The sequence below is a fragment of the Pterocles gutturalis genome, unplaced genomic scaffold (genome assembly GCF_000699245.1).
Source record: "Pterocles gutturalis isolate BGI_N339 unplaced genomic scaffold, ASM69924v1 scaffold4459, whole genome shotgun sequence".
In the NCBI taxonomy this organism is placed as follows: Eukaryota; Metazoa; Chordata; class Aves; order Pterocliformes; family Pteroclidae; genus Pterocles; species Pterocles gutturalis.
Genome location: NW_010133003.1, coordinates 17,461 through 41,343, shown reverse-complemented (window position 1 = coordinate 41,343; position 23,883 = coordinate 17,461). Strand labels below are relative to the sequence as shown.

Sequence of the window (23,883 nt, the reverse complement as noted above, 5' to 3'; positions counted from 1 at the left end):
AATTATTTTTTCTAATCTTGCTTGCAATTTTTTTTTTATTATTATTAAAGCTTTGTTTGATGAGTGGGGAAATCATCCAAATGTCCCTTCAGATGAGTCTTATTTTTGAAACAATGGATCTTTCCCAGGCATCAGTAAGTTTTGTATTTAATGAAAATATAAAACAAAGTTAAATATATTAAATGTATAATGAAATGAGTTTACAATTTTTTGTAGCCTGCTACAGTCAGTCGTTGTGGCATGATTTATTTGGAACCTTCTCAACTGGGCTGGAGGCCACTTGTAACCTCTTGGTTGAGTAAACTGCCTGAACCTCTTAACTTAAGGGAACATCAAGATCTTCTACAAGGACTTTTTGATTGGTTAATACCACCAGCATTAAGACTCCGTCAGAAACAGTGCAAGGTATTTTTTGCCATTTTTTCCTCCAGTAGCTAGGTGGGCATTTCCGTTCTGTCACCCTTGGTATGGAGGGACTGTTCTCTCATGACAAGCACAATTAGGTTGCGTATGCAGCAACCTCCTGTTGTTTTGAGAAGGGCAACTCTTGGGTCCAGTTTGTAAAGTTAAAATGAGGATGTTAGGTAAGACTTGTATTGTAAGTTGATCATAGTTTTCACTTTGTTCTTTTCCAAAGTAAAGTATTTAAAGCACTGAGTGGAAGGTCTTCTCAAGAGAATTTTGTAGGTGTATTTTTTTCTCCAACTATGTCATGTTGAATAGGGAAGTAATGAGAATTTTGTAGGTGTATTTTTTTCTCCCCTATTCAACATGACATAGTTGAAGTAATTTTTTCCGATGTTAGGGAAAATGTACACATAGTTCCTTGTAAATTCTGTGTGATACAGTGCTTTGCTTGTGTATTGCTGTGGTTACTTCTGTGGAGGCTTTTGTTTTAATACATGTGATTGTAGTGGTCACAGCATTGCCATGAACATGGTTACCAAGCTAAATGTCTTGATGTTTCAAGGACAGAAGAGGGCAAATGATCTTTTGAATAAAAGTCAGTGCAATCCTTACCTTCAAATACATGTTCAGAATTAGCTAATGATCTAATTATTTTGGTATTTTGGCTCCAAAAGATACTAACTGACCGCATAAAGTATAATACCTGTCCTTTTGTGTCTCTTAGGAACTGGTACCTACAAGCAGTGCCAATGCTGTAGTAGCTCTTACACAGCTTTTTGAAATGTTGATTTGTCAAATTGTGCGAGAAGATCCCACCAACAGAAACATCCGTGCATGGATTATGGTTGGTCTTTTTAACCTATAGAAAAATGTGTATCTGCTTCTGCATGTGCCGGTCTTCAAAAATAATTGGACTAATCAAAACAGATTTAGTAGGGGATAAGAGACATGTGAAACAATTTTGCTATGTCCTTGTTCCCTCCCCCCAAACTTTGGAGGTGTCCAGATGAGGCACAAGTCTTACAAGTAACAAATATGATTGTTTTACTGTTTTTCCAATTAACTGGGATAAGTAGTGGTTTTGTTAAATATGCTTTTTAACTAACCAAGTAATTAGCTAAAGCAAAGTGTCTTGCTTCCCTTAAAGGAAATAAGTGTTCATATAATACTGATGGGCTTGTTTGAGCAAAATTCCTGGGGAAGAGTTTTTTCTGAGTTTTATATTAGGTGGATGCTCTGTCTGACCTTATATGACTGTTCTTATGAAAAACTGAAGAAAACAGAATGTAAATGTATTTATTTAATATGAATCAGAAAATTCCTAGATCCTGATTTATGATTAGAAAAACCCTGAGACCACGTGATTGAACTCTTCTCAGGTTTTGTCATGTGACAGAGTTTTAGTCAGTGGCCTTTATTTTTTGTCATATATGTATATCTTTGAATAAGGTTTTTTGTTTGCTCTGTCGTTAATCAGGTTTCTAAATCTCTTTAGACCAGGGCTATTCAAGGGTAACTTGTAACACCTATCTGCTTAACAGTATTTTTCAGAATTACGTTTGTTAATCTGACTGTACAAGGTTCATGTAATATGTCAACTTTTTAGACGGTTGTTCATCTTTTTGGCCTTGCAGGGTTGCTTTGCTTTTGCTGTAATCTGGTCCGTTGGTGGAACTTGTGATGGTGACAGCAGGATAATTTTTGATAATTTCTTGAGGGAAACTTTGGCTGGAAAATCTGGAATAAATCCTGTACCGCCAAGTGTGGGAAAATGGGAGTGTCCCTTTGAAGAGAAAGGCTTGGTCTATGACTACATCTATGAGGTATGATTGATGCTTCTATGTTGAATGAAGTAGATTCTTACAGTCTGAATGGAAGGAAAACAGAGCTAGATGAGTATTTTGTCTTTGCAAAGTTTGTTGGATGTTGTAGAGTGTTAGTGTTGGATTAAATCCCACAGTGCATTTTTAATTTTTTTTCCTTTTTTGAATACTCATGTGCTGACCAAATTTTTTTAAAGAAAATACCAAGATGTGCACATTAGTTATAATGTTGCCATGTTACAGTTTTTCTGTAACTAAAGTTAAGCTGACAAACTCAGATCTGGTTCTTATAGAAGGAAAGATGTGAACTGTCCAGAAGGAAAGCAGAATATGAACTCCATAGGCAGTTTGCCTATATTGCAATTGTTTGTAGTATCCATTAGAAATGTTAGATTATAATTACACTTTTTAATTTTTGCATATGTTGTTCTGTCAGTTTTTTGTATGATTTTGTTTGTTTTGGCTGAACAAAGTCTTTAAGAAAAGAAAGGAGTCTAAGCTTAGGTGTGTACTTTAACACTTTATCAGTGAGATAAAGCAAACTAAATGTATGAACTTCTGAAACACTTAATATTCATTAATTTATTAAAATCAATTATTTTAATTTTTCGAACATGAAATGGTAGAGAAAACCTTACATATGTATAGAAATAATACTATTCTGTTTTACGTTTGTATTTCTTCCTAGTTGAAAGGCAGAGGAAATTGGGTTCATTGGAATGGATTTATTAAAAATATTAATTACAGTGATAAAAATGTGAAGATTCAAGATATTATAGTCCCAACTATGGATACAGTCCGATACACCTATTTGATAGATCTGTTTATTACCCATGGAAAGTAAGTTACTTCAATTCAGTGCAAATTTCTGAAGTATTGGTCATAGGTAGAAATCTCTCTTATTCTTTCCATTTACTTCATTGTTTTTATCAAGCCCTCAAAGTTTATTTGGCCCATTAAAAATAGACACATGCTACAAATAATACCATTTGTTGCCTTAAAGTCTGTTTTTGTTGTTCTTATGAGGCCTTATTATAATCCAGTTCTAGTATGCTCACTATGATTATGCTGTTCTGACAGCCCAAAGAGGTTTTGTACCCTCTTTCTTCTTTGGTAATGAAATATGTACTTAATTTTTGTCTTTTGGTTAGTGATATCAAAATCAGTTATATTAGCTATGGTTGGGTCATATAAGGGAATGAAATATAAACCTGCTTCAGGTTAAATTTCAAGGCTGAAAGTTTTATGAAGTTTGAACCACTGCGAGACCTGGGGAGAAATTAAACTTCCATGTGTGTTCATATATACTCCAAAGCCAGTAGAATGGGAGAATGAGAAAAGTCTCTTTCTCTTTGTCCCCTTTGTTGTGTTGATAAGAGCAAACTAATATCGAGACATTTATACTAGTGTGTTAAAGCATTTTAGTTTCTTCTTAAGACGTGTTTTTAGAGGTAGAAGAAGCAGGGAAAGTTAGTAAAACCTTGGATGTCTCATTGCAATTAGTTTATAGCTTGTTAAATTTCTGTGGTCTGTATGCTTTATTTCTTTCTTTTGAAGACCGCTGCTTTTAGTGGGACCAACAGGTACTGGGAAATCTGTGTATATCAAGGACAAGTTAATGAACAACTTGGAAAAGGAGTGCTACTTTCCTTTCTTCCTTAATTTTTCAGCTCGAACCACTGCCAATCAGGCCCAGGTTAGTAGAGTATATAATCTATGTTTCAAAAAGATAACATATATTAATATTTAATCTATATTTTGAACATTCCTATCTGTATTATAGAACATTATCATGGCCAGGCTGGACAAGAGGCGCAAAGGAGTCTTTGGCCCTCCGATGGGAAAAAAGTGCATTATTTTTGTAGATGATATTAATATGCCTGCTTTGGAGAAGTATGGTGCACAGCCTCCTATAGAACTTTTAAGACAATTCTTTGACCATGGATTTTGGTAAGTATTTGAAGTACAATTGAAACATTTTTGTTGCTGCAATTGCTGTTATAATTATTTATTCACTTGAATTTTATTTTCAAAACTTTTTTCAAGTGCTTTGTAAATGTTAAGGTAGCTTTGGTTTATATAAAAATACATTATTGAAGGTTGAAGTAACTTCTGTGTTGCTCTTTAAGTGACTTTTCAATTTAGGAAACTGATAATCAAATGCATTTTGAGTTTTTTATACATTTTGTTGAACTTGAGCAGTATTTATATATATAAATAAAATAATTCTTTTACACTTGCAGTTTTTTATGTCTGCATTTTTCATTGTTTTTATTTTCCCATGCAGTTCCTTGTTCCTTTCCTTTCTCTTCCTCCTCAGACTGAATTGGCAGTTACAGATACATATACATGCAATTAAGTAAAACTTCTGATTTTACTCATTGCATTGGTTTGTACTCTCATCCCAGATTTTGTTAGTCATCACAATTTTTTTTTAAACAACATTTCAAAATAATTTTTTTAAATAACAATGAAATCAGATCTGGTAATAGGCATGAAGAAAAACAAGCTAGAGGTCTTCCCTGCTTTTGAGGTTTTTGGCTCTGCTTAGATTGAAAGGTTGGACCAGATGTTCTCCTGAAGTTCCTTCAAGCCTGAATTATTCTGTGATTCCAAGCACTTCTCAAATATCTGTTGCTCTAGAATAGAGATAATATATCTTGCTACATTACAGTTTTAAATACTCATCTCAAAATTTTGCATCAGGTTTTATGTAACCCAGTTTAAACAAATAATTTTTCAGGACAGCATATGATGTGTTGAGATTAACTGACACATAGTTACAGGACTAGTTGTTCTTCGTTTGTTGGGATTTTTTTGTTTGTTGGGATATTTTTTTTGTTTTAAAAAATATAAAATGCATATCAATACATATTATATGTTACTATAGTTTTATATTTTAAGCACACGCAGAGAGTGCTCTGTAATGTGTTTTTTGTTTTAAAAAATATAAAATGCGTATCAATACATATTATATGTTACTTACTATAGTTTTATATTTTAAGCACATGCAGAGAGTGCTCTGTAATGTAGATGCATCTAAGCTGTAAAAAAGTATTATATCTGTAACTATCTAAATGTCACATTACAATTTATTTTGAAGGTATGATTTAAAGGACACATCTAAAATTACACTTGTTGATGTACAATTACTTGCTGCTATGGGGCCTCCAGGCGGTGGGAGGAATCCTGTCACTCCTCGATTTTCACGACACTTCAGCATTTTCAGTATTAATTCTTTTAGCGATGAGACAATGGTCCGCATCTTTTCTAGCATAGTGGCTTTCTACCTGCGGACTAGTGAATTTTCTTCTGAGTTCTTAACAATTGGAAATCAAATTGTCGCTGCCACTTTAGAGGTAAGAGGTAAATACCTTAATGAAAGTTTCCTTTAATTTGTTTAGTAAAATTCCACCGGTTCTATATAATTGATGAAGTAGAGGGTTTTGATATTTTATTCCTTATTATTTTTAACATACGGCCTCATCTGCTTTGACAAAATTGTCATAGTTTTATTGTTGTAGTAACCTTCTTATTCTAGGAAAATTGTCTTTGAATTTGTGTTAACGTGGGTTCTGTGGTACCTGCCCACATAATGTCTAGTAGATGAGACTGGAATCTCTTGGGGTCAGATAGGCATGGGAAGCTGTCATACCCGAAGACAAAATGAAAATATCAATTGCAACCTTTCCAAAATTTCTTCTCAGAGAGACAAAGAATGAAGAAATCTACCGTCTCCACTTTCCTCATTCCTCTCCCAGTTTGTATGCTAATTATGGACACATCACAACAGACTAAGGAAGCTAATGTGAACATGCAGCTTTGTAGAATCTGACTCCAATATGACAAAAGACATCACAGAAATGTTGTGAAATGGAAAGCCATTAGGCTCAGCTGTATGGAATTTCTAAATGTTTTGTGAAGTTCCCTGTTACAGGTTTTACAGATTTTGGCGAGTATCACATTTGCAGTGCACCATACACACAGAAAAAGGAATGGCAATTCATGACACTTTTGCAAAGAAGCATTAAGTTACGGACATAGTATAAAAGTATAGCTTTGCTGGCTTATTACGTAGCAGAAGTCAGTAGCAGTGTGAACAAGTCTATAGCCCACCATAGCTATTCATCATGGAAATGCATTAGGTAGTTAATATTTGACCAATGCAAAATTCTGACAGAAAAAAAATATGAAAATCTGATCAGCTTCAAAGGCAAAATCAAATGGTGGGAGTTTCATAGAGGATTTGACTTCCTTCTACTGCACAACTGAGGCCTTTCTCAGACGTTTACACTAGTTCTGCTTGTAGCCAAGGACGTACTCAAGATTGAATCCATCTCATTCCAAGGGCTTGCAGAGCTGATATTTCAGAACTGTTATTAGATAATATCTTCAATGTATTAAATCATAAGCTTACTGTACACTGCCACTGGAAATCTTTTTGTAGGTTCAACTAATTCTTCCAAAGCAAACAAACAAACAAGTAATTTGCAAGATTGATTTGAATGCATTTGACTATGTATTTGCAACATTCAGTTTTGTCAGGATACATCTTAGACCAATTTCAGAGTGTTGTCTTTTAATAGTCATGCAGATATTTCTCAGCAAACTGCATCAAAGTTTATTTACACTGCTAGACGCTTACACATTTGCCTGATAGATAATCTGTTCTAACATGGATTTTCATCCTGCTAAGCAATACCCTCCAGCTCCTAGGGCTAAAGCATAACAGAAAAACTGGGCTTTCGAATTGGCTTTAGACATGGGACAACAGGTGAAATGCGTACTCAGTACAATGGATGTAGTCAAGCCTGTAAAACTTGATTTTACTGTACATGTTTTTAGCAGATTGATGTTTGATAATTGTCTTCACCTATGAGTATACAGAGACAGATTAAGAGTTTCCTCTGTCAGCATTCACTTCAGCATGCTATTTATATTCAATGTAATGAGAAATGACGCTGTTTCTGTCATAACAGCATGAGCTAACAACAGCTGATGCATTCCAGATTAGAGCAAAACATAGTCAAAAGACACTTTTCTTGGTGTGCCTATTCCTTCAGCATTTTTACTGACTCAATTTTTGAGTAATTTGTAGATTTGTAAACAAATGATTCAAATACTGAAAATCTAGGAAGTGACCATTACATATAATTCAATACTTCACTTGAAGCAGGATAGCATATAATTAGAGAGAGTCAAGAAATCTGAGTGGTATTCCTGGTCCTACAACAGATTTCTTTACACTTGCTACAATTTTCCCATTGCAAATTTAGGTTAGTAGTACATGTATGTTCCCGAACTGCATTAGGTGCATCTGATATATGCAGAGGACTTCAAGATCTTTAGACATAATTAGGATTTGTTAAGTGTGAAGTGCTTTTCTTGGAGAAATAAAGTTTTAGAAGACATTTAAGATTTATTATAGTAACGTAGTCGGTGTTACTGTTTCATTGATTTTGTTCTTTTTTTGTTATTATCTTAAGGTGTATAAGAAAGCCATCAAAAATCTTTTGCCTACACCAGCCAAATCTCATTATACATTCAACCTGCGTGACTTTTCACGTGTTATCCTTGGCTGCTTGCTTGTTAAGAGAGAATCAGTTGAAAGCAAACATGTAATGATTCGGCTGTTTGTACATGAGGTATTTCGTGTCTTCTATGACCGTCTAGTGGAAGACAATGATAGAGCCTGGTTGTTCAATTTAATGAAAAATGTTGTGAAAGAACATTTCAAAGAAACATTTGATTCAGTTTTTGGACACCTGAAGCAAGGAAGTACACCTGTGAGTATTGTGCTTAACCCAGTGAAAAACAATTGCTTTCGTTATAAATTTAGGACTAGAAAGTTTCTCAATCACAGGTGAAATTTTGGATCAAATGTACTTGAAAATTTGAGTTGAATTTGAAAAAATGGCTTATTTGGGGAAAAAAAAAGAGTAAAAATGTTTGGAAGGGTTTAACTGTTGTATATAAACATCCTTAAAAAAAAAAATCAGGGTAAAAATAAGGGTAAACTTATTACTTTTCCAAAAAAGAATTTTGTGTATTTGATAGTGAAACAAAAACTTGTTTCTTATTCAATTAAAAAAATAGTGCAACATTTTTTCAGATTTACCCAAAAGCCCCTGAGTATTTATATCTTATGAAATATAATTTACCAAGTATAGTGTTTTATTAAGCTCTTAGATGTCTGTGCATAGGAATAAGCATCCAATTAATCAGTTCGTGAGCAGAGCAACTTTTCAAAAAAATTTTGTCACATCTTTTCTTGATGATGTAGCAGCAGTACTGAATCTTTGGGCAATTGGAGGAACATAACAGAAAAAAAACAGAGTAATTTATAAATCACTACCACAAAAAGTAGCTGGGGTCTGTGCATAGTACAGTACCTGCAAGGAGAAATACAAGTATGAATACTCTTAAATGGACTTCCTGAGACTTGATTTACAGGAGACGTTCTCTTTTTAAATTCAGCCTGTGATTGAGTTACTGTGTGGTAAACAGCATTCTGTAATTGTTAATGAAATTTTAGTATTTAAAATGTTATATAATCATGTTATACTGTGTGCCTTGTCTTCCTTCTTCCTTTTTTCTGTTTTTCTTTTTTTCTTCCCCTGTCGTTTCATCGATATGTAGAAGAAATAACTTTGTGGTCTTAGTTGTCCATTTCATAATATATTGAAAATTGATAAATATCCATCTGTGTAACTTTGGTGTAATCCAGAGGTCATGATTAGGAGACTGTTAATGTCTATTTGAGCCAATTGTATTCCAAGAACAAATTAAGGATAAGTAGATTGTTTAATACAGGAAATAGAGAATTTTCATGTGGCTGTTGTCTGTGAGTCAAAGTATTTCAAAGTACTTGTTCTTGTGTCTTGAGTGTTTGTCTAAATTCTCCTTTGTTTTCTAAAATTCCAGTGAGGAATTAAACTTGATTTCATAATTTATTGAATATTTACTGTAGGTAATGGAAGAAAACATGAGAAGTTTACTCTTTGGTGACTATATGGTTCCAGAACTTGAGGGAGATGACAGACTTTATGTTGAAATTCCAAGCATTCAGCTGTTCAGCGATGTTGTGGAGCAGTGTCTGGATGAATATAATCAAATGCACAAAACAAGAATGAACCTTGTAGTTTTCAGGTGCATACAATCTGTATTATTAAGGGCTTTAAGCAGTAGTTGATAATTCAGTATATCCAATTTTGTGGACTCTGTTTTTTGTATGTGTCCTCCCCTTTATGCATTCACAAAAGTGGTTTTTTGTGTTATACCTTTCTGGGTGGAAGTGAACTGATTTTAATTTACGTCTCTGTTTTTACTGTCTGAAAGTAAATAATGAGAAGTTTTTCTCCTAAGGAGCTTTGAATATATTCTTTGGTTGTTATAGAAGCATAGTGCACCAAATCAGGCAGGTGCTCTGCTTCTGCTGGGCCCCTGTTACCTGTGGAGATGGATGTCAGTTTTGCCTGCAGCCGCTGGACTTTGATTTCACCAAGGACAAGGATTCTAAGTCTGTGAGGTGCAGAGTGAGATACAGCGCAATCATAGCCATCTGTCTGCTCTGTTATTATGCAACACAGCCGTGTCCCACTTAGGGGCATGTACTCAGCCTGATGCTACAGCTGATTGTGTGAAATTTTAGATTCTGCAGCTTGCTATTGTTACCGTAACTTGTGATCAGGCTACAACTGAGCTGGATTAGGAGGTCACAACTCCTTCCTCCTCCCTATTGCTAGAGATTACTGCCTCTTCATATTTGCCGGTGTAACTTGACGCACACATGTTCATGAAGGTGATTAGGGTTTGTTTAAATGCTTCTATTAGCAGCTTACTTTAGTCTAAGTCATTTTGACAAGCTGGATTTGTGAGTACCTGTATATACAACTATGCTGGGAGTGTGAAGAGCTGGCAGCCTCTGATCAGAGGCCACTTCCTGAGTGTAGAAGCAATATCCCAGTTACCTCACTGAATAGCCGCCAGGAGAGCATGTCCAGTCTCTCATGGATAACATCTGGATTTGACTATTTTTCTAACCAATCAAAATAAACAATTTTTCTTTTTTAAAATGCTTTAGCCTTTTTTTGAGACTACTTTTAACTGCTGCTTAGTTTACTTTTACTACCCCATGTCCTGTGCTTAAGCAGGTGATCTCCTGTAGACGTTGCTGCATATTCTGAGATAAATGATGATTGTGTTTTCACAATAGATAGGACTCTCAGTAATGTGCAGATAATGCTTTCTGAAGATATTATTCCAATTTCTATTTCACAATAAGTTATAAAACAGTGTCAGAGGCAGAGGGGAGGTAGAGGTTTTTTGATATAACCCATTATTCCCCAGTTGTTCCTTTAAAAAGTATTTAAACTGTTATACTTCAAGGAAGTTAAAACTGATAATAGCGCTGTATTTAGAAGTAGAGAATTTCTGTTGTTTTTCTTTGACACCCTTACCCATATTGTGCTCCTGTTCTCACGGCTGCTGATTCCTTTTAGTAATTTGTAGTCATCTGTAATTTACCTAAATACTGATATTTGTATAACAGAGAGTTGTGAGTTTTATTTTATTTTGTAGTGCATACCTACTGCCTCTCTTCCCCTTCCACCCTACCACCCTGCCCTCCTTTCAGAATTTTGTTTTGGAGATGCTACTTCAATACTTGTTTCACTGATTTATAGTTGCACAAATGTACATGTTATTTCTGCCTTCTGGTAATCAACACATTTCAAATACAGGTACGTGTTGGAGCATTTGTCTCGTATAAGCCGTGTTCTGAAGCAGCCAAGGGGTAATGCTTTGTTGGTTGGAATGGGAGGAAGTGGACGTCAGTCTTTGACTCGTCTAGCAGCATTCATGTCAAAAATGTCTGTTTTTCAACCAGAGATTTCTAAGACTTATGGTACAAATGAGTGGAGAGAAGATCTGAAAGTGAGTATTAATAAACTGTCAGCATTTTGACTTAATTTTGAGGAAGGATGTTTTGGAATGGAATGTACAATATTTTAACTGTCTTGCATTTTTAGAGTCTTCTGAAGAATGCGGGTGTAAAAGGCTTGAAAACTGTATTCATAATCACAGATGCACAAATTAAAGAAGAAAGCTTTTTAGAAGATGTTGACAGTATCCTCAACACTGGGGAGGTACCTAATCTTTTTGCAGTGGATGAAAAACAAGAAATTATAGAGGTATCTTTAGAAATTCTCTTGAATGTCACCTCCCTTTTAAGCTATTTTGTCAGTTCAATGTGAAGTGTGGCTTTTGGATATATGCATTTAATTCAGTGACTTTTTTTGAGATCTTAGATAAATCAGACAGTTACTAGTAAACTTATGGAGCAGCTTGTGCCTACTACTAGCTTTAATTCTCTCCTGGCATTCTGTTCACAAACACATTAAGATGTGCACATAGGGAACTTTGTTAACAAAAATCCTCTGGCCATAGTTAGTTTTTGTAGTGTATTGTGCAGAAGAAGAATATACCTCATAATGTTTTCATTGATCAATTAAGGACAAAGAGATTTTTTGAGAAAACACAGCCTGCCTTTGTCAATAGACTCTTGCTGCCTAGGGCACTAGGGCTTTGTTAAACAGAATGTCATAGTCTTGACGTTTTTATGCACAGAGAAGTTGGGGAAGGGTGCTCCATGAATTCAGGCTCAGAAATACAATGTATGTGCAATGTACTTGGGCAATATTTAAAAAATTGTTAGCTAAAACTAGGCTTAGATTTTCAAAATAGCAGTCACCAGTTGGAAGGAAGGAGCATCAATCTTTGTATACATCAAGTTGGAAACTTAATGTTAGCTAACAGTATTTGGAACTGGATGCTGTGCTGTCTTCCTGTCTCTGTGGTACGTTTACTAATAAATTACCTATTACCTAGGTATGCTTCTAGTTCACATTCAAAGTGGTTCTTAGTACATATGCAAATATTCCTTACTGAAATAGCTATGTCACTTGATAAATGTTACTGTATTGTTTTTTCTTGCACTTAAGTTATGGACTATGTTAATACCTGCAATCCATGTATTTTGCAAAGATGTTAGATTATAATTCTAATAAACATTATTACTGTTTCATTCTGGCCAGGTATCTAACAGGAATATTAAGATAATGTGGTTCTTTTTATAATTTTACAGTTTGTACAAACATATTTAATTGGTGTGTGCTAGAACTCAGTAGTTCTCCATGATATGTCGACTGGAGCAAAGCTGTTTTTTAGTCATTTATATCTGCTCCATCAAAATATTTCCACTTTTACGCTATTGCTACTAAACTGATTTTTGTCATTTATTTTAATTGTGGGATTATCTAAAGTATACATGCTTTTGTGGAAGAGTAATTTGAGTTTTAGGGGTTTATAGTCAGTATTTCATAGGATGTAAATTAATTGAGGATGATCCTTTTATGAAATAAATAGTCTTTAGTTTCAAATTTAGAAGTTTCTTCTTGTTTTGAGAATTTTTTCTTTTTTGGAAAATGAATGAATGGAATACATTTTGATGACTGAAACTTAAATCTTCTTTCTGTTTAGATAAATACGGCATATTTTAGAATATTACTAAAGCTAAAAAAGTACTTAGTAAATTAATGTTGTTTGCAGGACTTCTATGGCACTTAAAGCATACAAGATGAGAAAAATCTTTGCATTTGTGATAGTGGCTTTTGTGTAAAGAGAGTAGTAATTTGTCTCATCTGTTTGTATATCTTACATCTTTGAGTCACTAAAGATTGATTGTAATTAAGCCTGATAATTATATTTATGATTAGAAGGCTTTGGTTCTTTATTTCTTGAGGGAACTAGTTACGAATTTTGATTTTTCAGAATGTGCCTTAACCCTCTGTCTCATCTTAATGTGTCTTATCCATTTAGAACTCATCTTGGGATGGATTTTTAGTTTTTGTTTTGATGTATTCTCAGTTGCTCAAAGCAGCAGATTATTATGTCTAGAATGAGTTGTCAGGGTCATAGATAAATATTGTAATCCTATTCTCAAATAGTATTTACTATTTGTTCTGGTTTTCTAGTTTATTCAACCTGTTTCATTTATCAATTAAAAATTTAGTTCATGGTGATGCTGTTGTTAACAGGATTTCTATAGGACTTCAGAAGTACTTAATGAGAAATTATATAACAGTTTTTACTCTCTGTGTTATTCCTAAGGGTGTTCGTGCAATAGTTCAGGCTGGCAATAAACATGAAGAACTCAGTCCCTTGGCCTTGTTTGCGTTTTTTGTGAACTGCTGCAAAGAAAATCTCCATATTGTGGTAGCATTCAGCCCAATTGGAGATGCTTTCCGCAATCGTCTGAGACAGTTTCCATCACTTGTCAACTGCTGTACTATTGATTGGTTCCAGGTGTGTGAAAATATGTATATTGTGTTTCCTTAACAAACTATGTCAGTTTTCTATCTACATTTTCATGTCCCATTAGACGTCTTATTGTCTTCTTTGTAGAAGTACTCTGTGTTTTTTAAAATTTTAAAGAAGTGTAGGCATTTTTTATAATACTTTGGGAGATCTTTGGTGTGCAGTCTCAATATTTTGACAGCTAAACAGACTTAAATTTTGTTACTACAAATTTTAAATTTCTGAAATAGGGAATAGTCTCAGTATGGTCATGGTAGTTTGTCATTTTATCGCATAACATGTATGTTTTAAAGGACTAGAGAAACCGTTTCTGTGTGGTTGTAAAATGATCATAATATCTGCTGCCTGTTAAGCCAATTGTGCATTGTGGGAATGACCAGCAATACACATCCTCTTGTTTATCAGTAGATCTTTTATAGCAGAAGAAAACTTGGAAAATTACTGTAGTTAACGATCCTTAATGTAAGTGGTGTAACTCTCAATAAAGTGCAGTTAGCTCTATAGCTTGGTCTGGTGCTGACGTCAATTAACATTTCTGCCGAAGGATGTCATAGACAGAGAAATGTTTGTATAGAATGGCAGTGTGTAGCTTTTAACTAGAAGATCAGCCAGGAGTTGCCAGAAAAGATTGCATGGGTAGTGACCTTGCTGCCTGATCTAACCCTTCTATCAGTTCATTGTTCTTGAGATGTAGTTGGGTCTAGTGTTCTGGTGTTTTGAATGGTAAAAATTGTTTTTTAAGATATGAAGACTCCTAACAGCTGAATTTTACAGAAGCTTCTCTCCTCACTTCTCCTTCAGCCGTGGCCTGAAGATGCCCTTGAACGTGTGGCTAATAAGTTCTTAGAAACACTTGAGCTCACAGACAATGAGCGTCAGGAAGTTGTGCCCGTCTGTAAATACTTTCATACTTCAGTTTTGTCACTCTCTGTGAGGTCAGTCTGTTTGTTTTGAAAACAACTCATTAATTTATAGAAATATTAAGAAGGGTAAGATTATGCCGTTGAAAGTAGTAAATTGAGCAAAAGAAAAGTTAAATTTTTAGAAGAAACAACAAAATAATAGGTGACTGAGTTTCATTACTATTCATTTCTGTATTGAGTTAGTTAATGTGTACTGTATGCCTGCATAAAAATATTATACAAAATTGTCAAAATTTTTATTCCTGTTATTTGTCAAACAGTTACATAACTTTGCTAACAATAGTTAAACTAAAAGAGAGAAAGAGACTTTAAAGGTACTTTTTTTTTTTTTTTAATAGGTTCTTGCAAAGTCTGGGACGCCATAATTATGTTACCCCTACTTCTTATCTTGAGCTTATTGCTGCATTTCAGAAACTTCTTACTCAGAAACGAGACACTGTAATGAAAGCCAAGAAGAAGTACATGAATGGACTAGATAAACTAGCTTTTGCTGAATCACAGGTGAGTTAAGACAAAAACGGAACTGAAAATACAAAATATTTGTCAAAAGCAGGTCTTTTCCTGGAGAAGTCAGTCAAAAGCATTAATTCAGATTTTGTTTAGCTTGATCTTCAACAAATGTATTTTGCTTTTTCTGTCCTACAGTCATAGTAATTGTGCTAGAGGCCGCAGACCTCCAAGTGTGTATTGCTAAGCAGTATATGAACAAAGCTGCCCTTTCCTAAAGGGTTAATAGGTGACTACAAGTTAATGAGTTCTTAAAATTAGAGATTGTACATATGAGACAAAAATAAGTCAGAAGTGTTTTGTTTTGAAACTGAATGTTATTTCCTTCTATCAATAAACTAGTTGTTAGGTAAAATCTAGGTCTTATGGAAATTGTTGGAAACTGTACTTGGCACATCTGAATCCTACATGATTCTTTTTGCATATGTATAGGTTGGTGAAATGAAACAAGAACTAGTTCAGCTGCAGCCCAAACTGGAAGAGGCTAAAGTGGATAATGCAAACATGATGAAGGTAGGGTTATAGAAATACAACTTTGCAGTACTTAGTGTAAGCGTGCGTATAGTTGGGACCCGTAATTGTACCTTTTTTGAAGGAAGAATCTTAATCGTACAGTGTACTCCTGGTTCAGTATCTCAGCTGATTGTAGACAAATATGGAAGAATATGCCTGTATAAAGTTGCTGCTATGTGGCTTTCAGAAAATACGAGTTGATTTCAGGTTTTTGAGCTCATTTCTTGTTTATTGGGGTTTGCAGTATTGTGAAACTTGCCACTATTTATGATTATATCCCTAGAACTTGAAGAAAATTGTATTCTTTATATAAGATACAGACTCTGGATATATAGTCTTTGCCTAAGCTCCATGCTGAAGGATATTAGAGGAACTTTCATGTTAATAGTAGTTACACCAAGTTTCCCAAGATTATTCACAAACATTGCAAAAACCACAAATAGTTCTTCAGCATACCAAATAAAGAAGAACAGTTTTGCCCAGTCTGTCTTTGCATGCACAGGGCTTATATGCTTGATTTTTTGAAAGGATCCTAAAAAGGATTAACTTTATAAATTTGCTAGGATTTAGGAACCTATCTCTTAGGTCTTTTTGAAAATTCTGACTTGGGAAAATACACTTATCTAGGATGTTACTGTTGCATCACAGAAAAAGCAAGATTTTATTCATGTTTTTATGCACTTGCTTCTGATTTGTAAGTGTTTTTTACAGATCTAGTGATATCTCTTCTACCTACTCTCCCAAACCTTGAAGAAAACTAGATGCCACTTCTGTAGAAGTGAAAAAGGAATACTTGAATGAAGGCTTGACTTATCACTGAAAAGAAAAAATTCAGTAGTCAATGGTACAGGCTGTGGATCTATGAAAACTCATTATAAAAGATAATTTTTTAGTTACAGCCTGATGCACAAGCGTGAAGTGTTTGTCTCCTGAACTTCAGACATATTTTAAAGAGCCTTTATTGACAGTAATCTGATTTCATGCAGTTTACCATTGTGATGTTGTGTTATGCTGAGAAACAGGTTATTCCCTTAACATAAATTGAAAATATATGAAAATATTGAAGTACTTAAATTTTCTCTTTGTATTTTACAGTATTCCCTAAGTGCTATACTAGGTAATTTCAGTTTATTCAATCATTCACTGCTCGATAGGAAGCTCACCCATGTGTTTTTCTGTAGACTATAGAAATAGAATCTGCAGAAGTAGAACAAATAAGAAAAACTGTAAAAGTAGATGAAGAAATTGCAACAGAAAAAGCTGAAGAAGCTCAGGCATTGAAAAATGAATGTGAGAATGACCTGGCAGAGGCGATCCCAGCCCTGGAGGCGGCACTTGCTGCTCTTGACACTTTGAAGGCAAGCTGATCTCAACTTCAACATTCGAAAGAGTTATTTAACATGATTACACTCTCCCATTTATTTGGGAAAAAAATGCAGTAAGATGAAAATAATTCGAAAAGTGTTAAATTTTCTCAGTTTTGTAAAGGAGAGGACCTGTATGGTCATGGTTCAGTTTATTTCCCCTTCATGTACTCAGAATACAAAGGAGTGGGGGGTGCATTTAAACATTTGTTTATTTGCAAGAAATACCACTTGTGAGAAAAGTAACCAAAACCTGAGATTATCAGCAGTGGTATCAGCTGAATTTCCTCTTTCAGCTAAGTTAATGTTGACTGCCAGTGCGTAACATGGCCTTTGTTTATGGCTAAGAATTGTCTGGATCTTCAGTTTAAAGGTTTTATCCTTGTTGTGACTTACACATGATCTGAAAGCAGCATTGATGAGAAAGTCCTGCAGGAATTTAGTATAGTAGGAGGTAGGTTAATAGGAGTTACTAAGTATATGAGATGTCTTAGATGACACTTATGGAAGTGTATCAAAAATATTCAGACCTGGACTTTTAAAAACACAATTTTAATTAATCATTAGTTTACAGTTACTAGCATTTGTTTAATTTTCATTTCCTCTGCATGGGATACACTGATGGATGTTGCTAATTGTCTTGCTAACACTGTATCATCCCTTCTAAAAGTCCTCTGTAATTATGTTCAGTGGTAATGGTGTTATAATTCCTCTTTGATTTTGTTAGTTCATTTATCTTAGTGGTGAGAAAGGCATAATGTTTGTCATTTTTTTTGTTAAATGTGATTTTTATTTTAGCCTGCTGATATATCAATTGTCAAATCGATGAAAAATCCTCCGTCCGGTGTCAAACTTGTCATGGCTGCTGTCTGTGTCATGAAAGACATAAAACCTGAAAGAATTCCAGATCCTGCAGGGACTGGAGGCAAGGTAAAAGAGAAGACAATAGTTTCAAATAAAAGTGTAATTCAACACAGAGCACTTGTTCAATATGGAAGATCACCCAAGGTCCACTAACGTAGGCAAGTCCTTACAGCCTCCATCCATTATTTTACTGAAAATTTCCAGAATTCCAAATTTCTAAGTTTCATAGTATGCAAAGAGAGCACATTTATTTTGCTTGACTTGTATATAGATAATAGATAATACATAACTCTTCCCTGAGACACTGTTCTGTTTTAGCTATAGTTATGGTTTGGGGGAAATGTTTGATCTGATAGACTTTTTCCTTTATTGATGTCTCAAGGAGATACAAGGTCATCAGTATTCAATATGCATGAGTTTTAATTAAAAGAGATTTGTCATTTTTTTGTTTGTGTTTGTTTTAAAGCTTGAAAAGATATTTCCTACTGTGTTTTCTAGATTTTGGATTACTGGGGTCCAAGCAAGAAACTGCTTGGTGACATTAATTTCTTAAAGGAGTTGAAAGAGTATGACAAGGACAATATTGCGGTAAGACTTCTGTCTAATTCTTCAGTGGTTTTTACCATGTAGACACTTTCTTGTAGGGGGAAAAAAAATAAAATTAGAAAATACTGTATCAGAGGCCTCATTTGTCCCAAGTTAGTCAACTTCTATTACGACCAAAGGTCTTTATGAGATGATAGGGTATCTCTATAGGATGAGTATGGTCATGGCAAGTGAGTCAAACTTCCTCAGGGTGAGCCTTGTATGTGGCATTGATGAAAGTTCTAGAACTCCCTTTGGGAATTTGTAAGGCTTCTATACAGCCTGTCTTCAGTTTGAACAAAATGTCCTTCTGTGCACAAATGTCTCTATCTTTGCAATTTATAGGTAGTATCTCATGAAAACGTAAAAATAACACATTAAAAATTGTTTCAGAGTAAATAGTCTGTCCTGTCCATTATCCTGTGTCCAAAAATGGCTGTAAGCAGGTGCCTTGGAAGGAGTTGGAACAGTATATGTAATGATTTCTCCAAATATTCTTTCAGCCTCCAGCACGTTAAATGAAGGACTTCTAAAGCCTAGATGTAGTTTCTGTGTGTTTAGTAGCTTTCAGTGACTCTCTCCTCTGTAATTTATTTAGTGCCCATTTAAGCCCATGTAAACTTTCAGAATCTACAAGATCTTTTCAAAAAGCATCCCAGAAGTCTGCTTTAAGTGGTATGAAGAGCTATCTCCTGTTTCTTCTGAACCTGGGTACTTTTAGCCTCATTTCATGTGTTCTGGTTTGGAGTGGGGTTTTTTTGTGGAACCAGTGACCATTTTATCCCTGTCCAACCTTTCTATGCCTTTTTTTGTACTAGTTTTTCTAAACCAATTACTCTGGCATTATAGGTTTTTTTCTGTTCTTAGATAACTGCCCACATGTGCTCTTCTTAATGACTGTTTCTAATTGTATTATTTTGACTGAATGAATGCTGACAAAATGGGTAATATTTTGTTAAGTATACTAGAAGATATGCAATAAATGCAGAAATGTACCCGCTATATAACTTTAAAATATGGCCATCTCCCCCAAAGATCTTACTGTTCCAGAGTATGATTCTTGCTGTTTGCTCAGTTCAGTGGAAGTTGAATATGCTTTGCCGTTTATAAAACTGGTCCCCAAAAGTAGGCACAAACAATGGCAGTGCATTTAGATTTTGTTTTACATTAGTAGAAATACATTTTTATAATGATCTCCAACAGCTGTGTCTTGAGAAAAGATAGCAAATAATGAAATTAGCATGTTTTGCACAAGAGACAGCGTAAATTAAGGCTTTGATGTGACTGTAATGCTCTCAACACTTAGGTAGCTGCCACATGAAGACATACCGAATGCATTATTAAAAAGGATAAGGGTATGATTAGGATGAAAACAGGAAAATACCACAAAGTGTGATAGGAAAATCAAAATAAACAAATGAGCAGTTGTTTCTACCACAATTAATACTGGGTAGTTCTTTCCTGTCTCAATGTGTATAGAAATGGCAGTCAATCAATGTAATTTTAAAGTGTTATCCACAAGACTTTCATGAGCTACAATGCTTTTGTTATCCAGGCAGCTGTCATGCAGAAGATTCGGGCTGAATACTTGACTAATCCTGAATTTGATCCACAAAAGGTGGCGAAAGCTTCCTCGGCAGCAGAGGGTTTATGTAAATGGATTATGGCAATGGAGGTGTATGACAGGGTTGGAAAGGTGCGTTTTTGATCCTAGTTCCCTTAGTGCTATGAAATCTTTCCTTTGCTTGGCATGTTCACCCTAAGGATTGTATTAAATAATAAAGTTACAAAACTGTGCTTTAAGCATTTGTGTGTTGGTTGTAATTGAATAGGTGGTGGCACCCAAGAAAGTTCGTTTAAGAGAGGCAGAGCAGTCCTTAGCAGAGACAATGGCACTCTTGAATCAGAAGAGAGAAGAACTTGCAGCAGTTGAAAATCGTTTGGCTGCTTTGGAACGAACCTTCACTGAGAAAACTGAAGAAAAAGCTAATTTAGAATTCCAGGTTGATCTGTGTGCTAAAAAACTAGAACGAGCGGAGAAGTTGATTGGAGGCCTTGGTGGAGAGAAATCAAGGTCAGGTTAAAGTGTCAGATATAATAGTCATTGTAGAAACAGCATTTGAACTTCAGTGCTCTTGAGCCTTTAATGGTGTATCTCTGTTGGTGGGCTGTGCTGTTGAAGAGCGTAACAGTCTGGGCCCTTGAAAGATTTGTAATTGTTTGTGATGTGAAAACGTGGGCAGCAACACGGGAGAACTGTAGAGAAAGCCTTCAAAATAGGAATGAAATACGTAAACACAGTGTCCTTATTCTCCACCTGAAGTTAACATAAACACCACCAACAGCAGTTGATTTTTATTGTCAATATCATTAATGTGGAGGTTTTGGCACCATTTCTTTCTGTATTTTCTGCTTGTCATAGATGGAATAATGCTGCAAATGATCTACAAGACACATATGATAATTTGACAGGAGATGTACTGATATCAGCTGGTGTGATAGCATATCTGGGAGCTTTTACTGCTGGATTTCGACAAGAATGTACCAAAGATTGGAGCAAATTGTGCAAGGTTAGAAGGTTATCTTAGATTTAAATAAGTGTTTGCTTTTTTTCAGACTACTGCAAAAGGCCTCAAAAATCACTTGTGGTTTATTTAATATTAGACTAATAAAACTCATTAAGATCAATGGGATAAATTCTGCTGATCCAATATTCTGTAAATTTGAATTTAAATCTGTGAATTTACTCTAGACTTAAAGTAGCATATATGAGACAAGAGCACATCATTGACCTTGTGAGGCTTGATTGTTACTTAAATAAAATCTCAGAATTTTCTGGTTTTGCCTTTAAATTAAGTAATTAACTTTAACATGCAGTTATGTATAATGTAAAAAAAATTTCTATAATAATTTACACTGGCACATATTTATATGTTAGTTAAATGGTTGATTATGCTGTTTGCAAAGGGACAGTTCCAACATACTTATACTAACGCCATAATTCATAAATCAAGTGATATGAAGTCACTGGTTGTGACTGTGACATTAAACAACAACAAATCAGCATTGGATTACTCTGATGAGTTAATGAAAGATGATATAGTCGTTCGATGATTTCAAACTACGTATGAGTTTCTTAAGGTAATGCATTGTCATAACTTTATGCAAGAAAAAAATACAGGTAGAATGTACAAAAAACTAGACAAAACCAACAAAATTTGGAGAGAGAGTAAGTATTCAGTGGGATAATATAGTTAGCTATTGAAACAATGATTTTATTTTTCCAAAGATTTTTACTTGTATTTGACCTATTTCAAACTCTTAAGAGGAAATGTACATTGTCTCTTTGGATTGAAAAAGACGTAAAGAAACATGGAATAAAGATAAATGGGCTTTTTTTTTTTTTCCCAGGAGAAAAATATCCCTTGTTCTGAGAATTTCTCTTTGAGTAAGACTCTTGGTGACCCAATAAAAATAAGAGCCTGGAATATTGCTGGTTTGCCAGCTGACATGTTTTCTGTAGACAATGGAGTAATTGTTGACAATTCAAGACGTTGGTAGGTGACAGATTTAATTTTCAAATCCAAACAAGTTTTTGCTTTTTTAAAAAAAGAAGACAAACTAAATATCTAGAGACAAGGTAGCTTCTGTAGAGACAATGTAATTGAAAGCAGGAGTGGAATCTTTATATCCAGCTCCTGTGAAATTTAAGAGGTATAATGCTTCAGAGATTTGTGTATGTAGTTATTTGAAAGTTTTCCTTTCAGGAGATGCAGTCCTCTTAGATAAAGTTATTTGATATTTTTCCTTTTTCCTGATTTTTTTTTTTTTTTTTACTATTGTGCCTTGTCCTACTAGTAGCTAATAAAGCACTTTTTAATTATTGGTTTTAGAACTGCACAGAAATCCTCATGCTATATGTGTTTAATTATAAGATTCAGGTTATGTAAATTGCAGGGTCCAGATATGCCACAGTCCACTTCAAGTTCTTACAGTTACAAGGCTATCAGATGACATTTTTACGTTTAACAGATATTTGTTTTGTCACATCTATATGAAGGATTCTTTCAGGACCTTTAACAATTTTTTTTTTATTCCAAATGAAATTTTATTTCAAAGATGATATCTGTTATATTATTTGAAAACTTTTGATAGCTGTCTGCAAATAATCTGCACTCAGTAGAAATATAATATTATAAAAGTTTCTAGTGATGTTCTTGTGATCTGTGTTCTCTTTAGCATTAGTCTTCATGATAGATTCAGATTACAGCGTGTAATTCCATTTTTAGAATGTTGCTGAGTTCTCTGAGGGTGCAGTTAGGGGAGGGAGGTATTTGATATTATTCATGTATATCGTATTAAAATACATACGTAGATGAAATCGACAAGTACAAAGGGGGACAAATATGTTGAAGAAAATTTAAAATATTGTCACCTTTCCCTGCCTCACTTACATTTCCAGTCTTATACCAGCTGATATACTAATTTATCAGATTTAAGTTGCAACTAATTGTTGGTTTTTGGTTTGTTTTTTTTTGTTGTTGTTTTTTTTTTTTTTAAGTGAAAGAATATTTGAGAAAGAACTCAAAATGTGTAAAAATTTCAGGGGAGAAGCAGAACAAAATTTTACAATTCTGCATTCTGGTGTATTTTATAAAAAATATTATGAATATTTTTTGCAACCCTTTTGCAACTGTTTTTAGTATTACTTTTCAAATTATGATAAACACCTAAACCTCCATTTTTCACTGATCTCTTAAAATAACAGAATCAAAATTGTATCACTTTCTCCTTGGCAACCTGGCACAGAAACATATTAAAATAGTTTAAAATTTTTAAAAACACCTACAGGCATTGAGAAAACTGTCTTGTATCTTCTAGGCCGTTAATGATTGATCCTCAAGGTCAAGCAAATAAATGGATCAAGAATTTTGAGAAGGATAACCGCCTAAATGTTATCAAAGTCAGTGACACAGATTATATGAGAACCCTGGAGAACTGCATTCAGTTTGGAACACCACTTCTGCTAGAAAATGTTGGAGAAGAACTAGACCCATCACTTGAGCCACTGCTACTTAAACAGACATTTAAACAAGGTACATGAAAATTAATTTTGAACCCTGAAGTGGATTACATTAATGTTCATATTATAGTCTCTGGTACTGTCTGATGTTTTTCTTGTTACTCTCTGGTTTACTGCTGCCTGTGGTAAGAGGAAGGTAACTTCACAACAACCTGAAGTTTTATTTTTTAATAAGTATCATTCATATATCACATTATAATGTTTTTATGTGAAAAGCTTCACTGTGTTGGTACAGGAGACTAAATGAAGACACTTGGCTCTGCAAGGGTAAGACTCTCAGTCAAATTATGTTTTGCTTGTTCATTTTCATATGTTTTAGTCTAATACTGATGTTTACTAAATTTTGCACAAATCAAGAAAAACTGTCAAGGTGGTTTGCTTAAGGCACAATTTTCCTGTTTCTCTGAAACTTGCTAAGTAGCTATGATTTTTTTTTT

General features: G+C 34.4%; 1 protein-coding gene across 1 annotated transcript in view; it reads left to right on the top strand.

Annotated features, from left to right (window-relative positions):
* Window positions 1–23,883, top strand: part of DNAH12 (dynein, axonemal, heavy chain 12) — a 71,062-nt gene that overhangs the window by 32,161 nt on the left and 15,018 nt on the right. Inside the window, exons 33-56 of the mRNA XM_010081056.1 lie at window positions 51–134; window positions 217–405; window positions 1,133–1,252; window positions 2,043–2,231; window positions 2,920–3,071; window positions 3,789–3,927; window positions 4,015–4,181; window positions 5,335–5,590; window positions 7,718–8,017; window positions 9,202–9,380; window positions 10,973–11,165; window positions 11,261–11,422; window positions 13,401–13,595; window positions 14,409–14,542; window positions 14,869–15,031; window positions 15,470–15,550; window positions 16,732–16,908; window positions 17,713–17,844; window positions 18,277–18,366; window positions 19,919–20,059; window positions 20,196–20,437; window positions 20,786–20,933; window positions 21,775–21,920; window positions 23,245–23,459. Of these exons, the coding sequence (XP_010079358.1) occupies window positions 51–134; window positions 217–405; window positions 1,133–1,252; window positions 2,043–2,231; window positions 2,920–3,071; window positions 3,789–3,927; window positions 4,015–4,181; window positions 5,335–5,590; window positions 7,718–8,017; window positions 9,202–9,380; window positions 10,973–11,165; window positions 11,261–11,422; window positions 13,401–13,595; window positions 14,409–14,542; window positions 14,869–15,031; window positions 15,470–15,550; window positions 16,732–16,908; window positions 17,713–17,844; window positions 18,277–18,366; window positions 19,919–20,059; window positions 20,196–20,437; window positions 20,786–20,933; window positions 21,775–21,920; window positions 23,245–23,459 (3,994 nt within the window). The remainder of the gene's footprint in view (window positions 1–50; window positions 135–216; window positions 406–1,132; window positions 1,253–2,042; window positions 2,232–2,919; window positions 3,072–3,788; window positions 3,928–4,014; window positions 4,182–5,334; window positions 5,591–7,717; window positions 8,018–9,201; window positions 9,381–10,972; window positions 11,166–11,260; window positions 11,423–13,400; window positions 13,596–14,408; window positions 14,543–14,868; window positions 15,032–15,469; window positions 15,551–16,731; window positions 16,909–17,712; window positions 17,845–18,276; window positions 18,367–19,918; window positions 20,060–20,195; window positions 20,438–20,785; window positions 20,934–21,774; window positions 21,921–23,244; window positions 23,460–23,883) is intronic.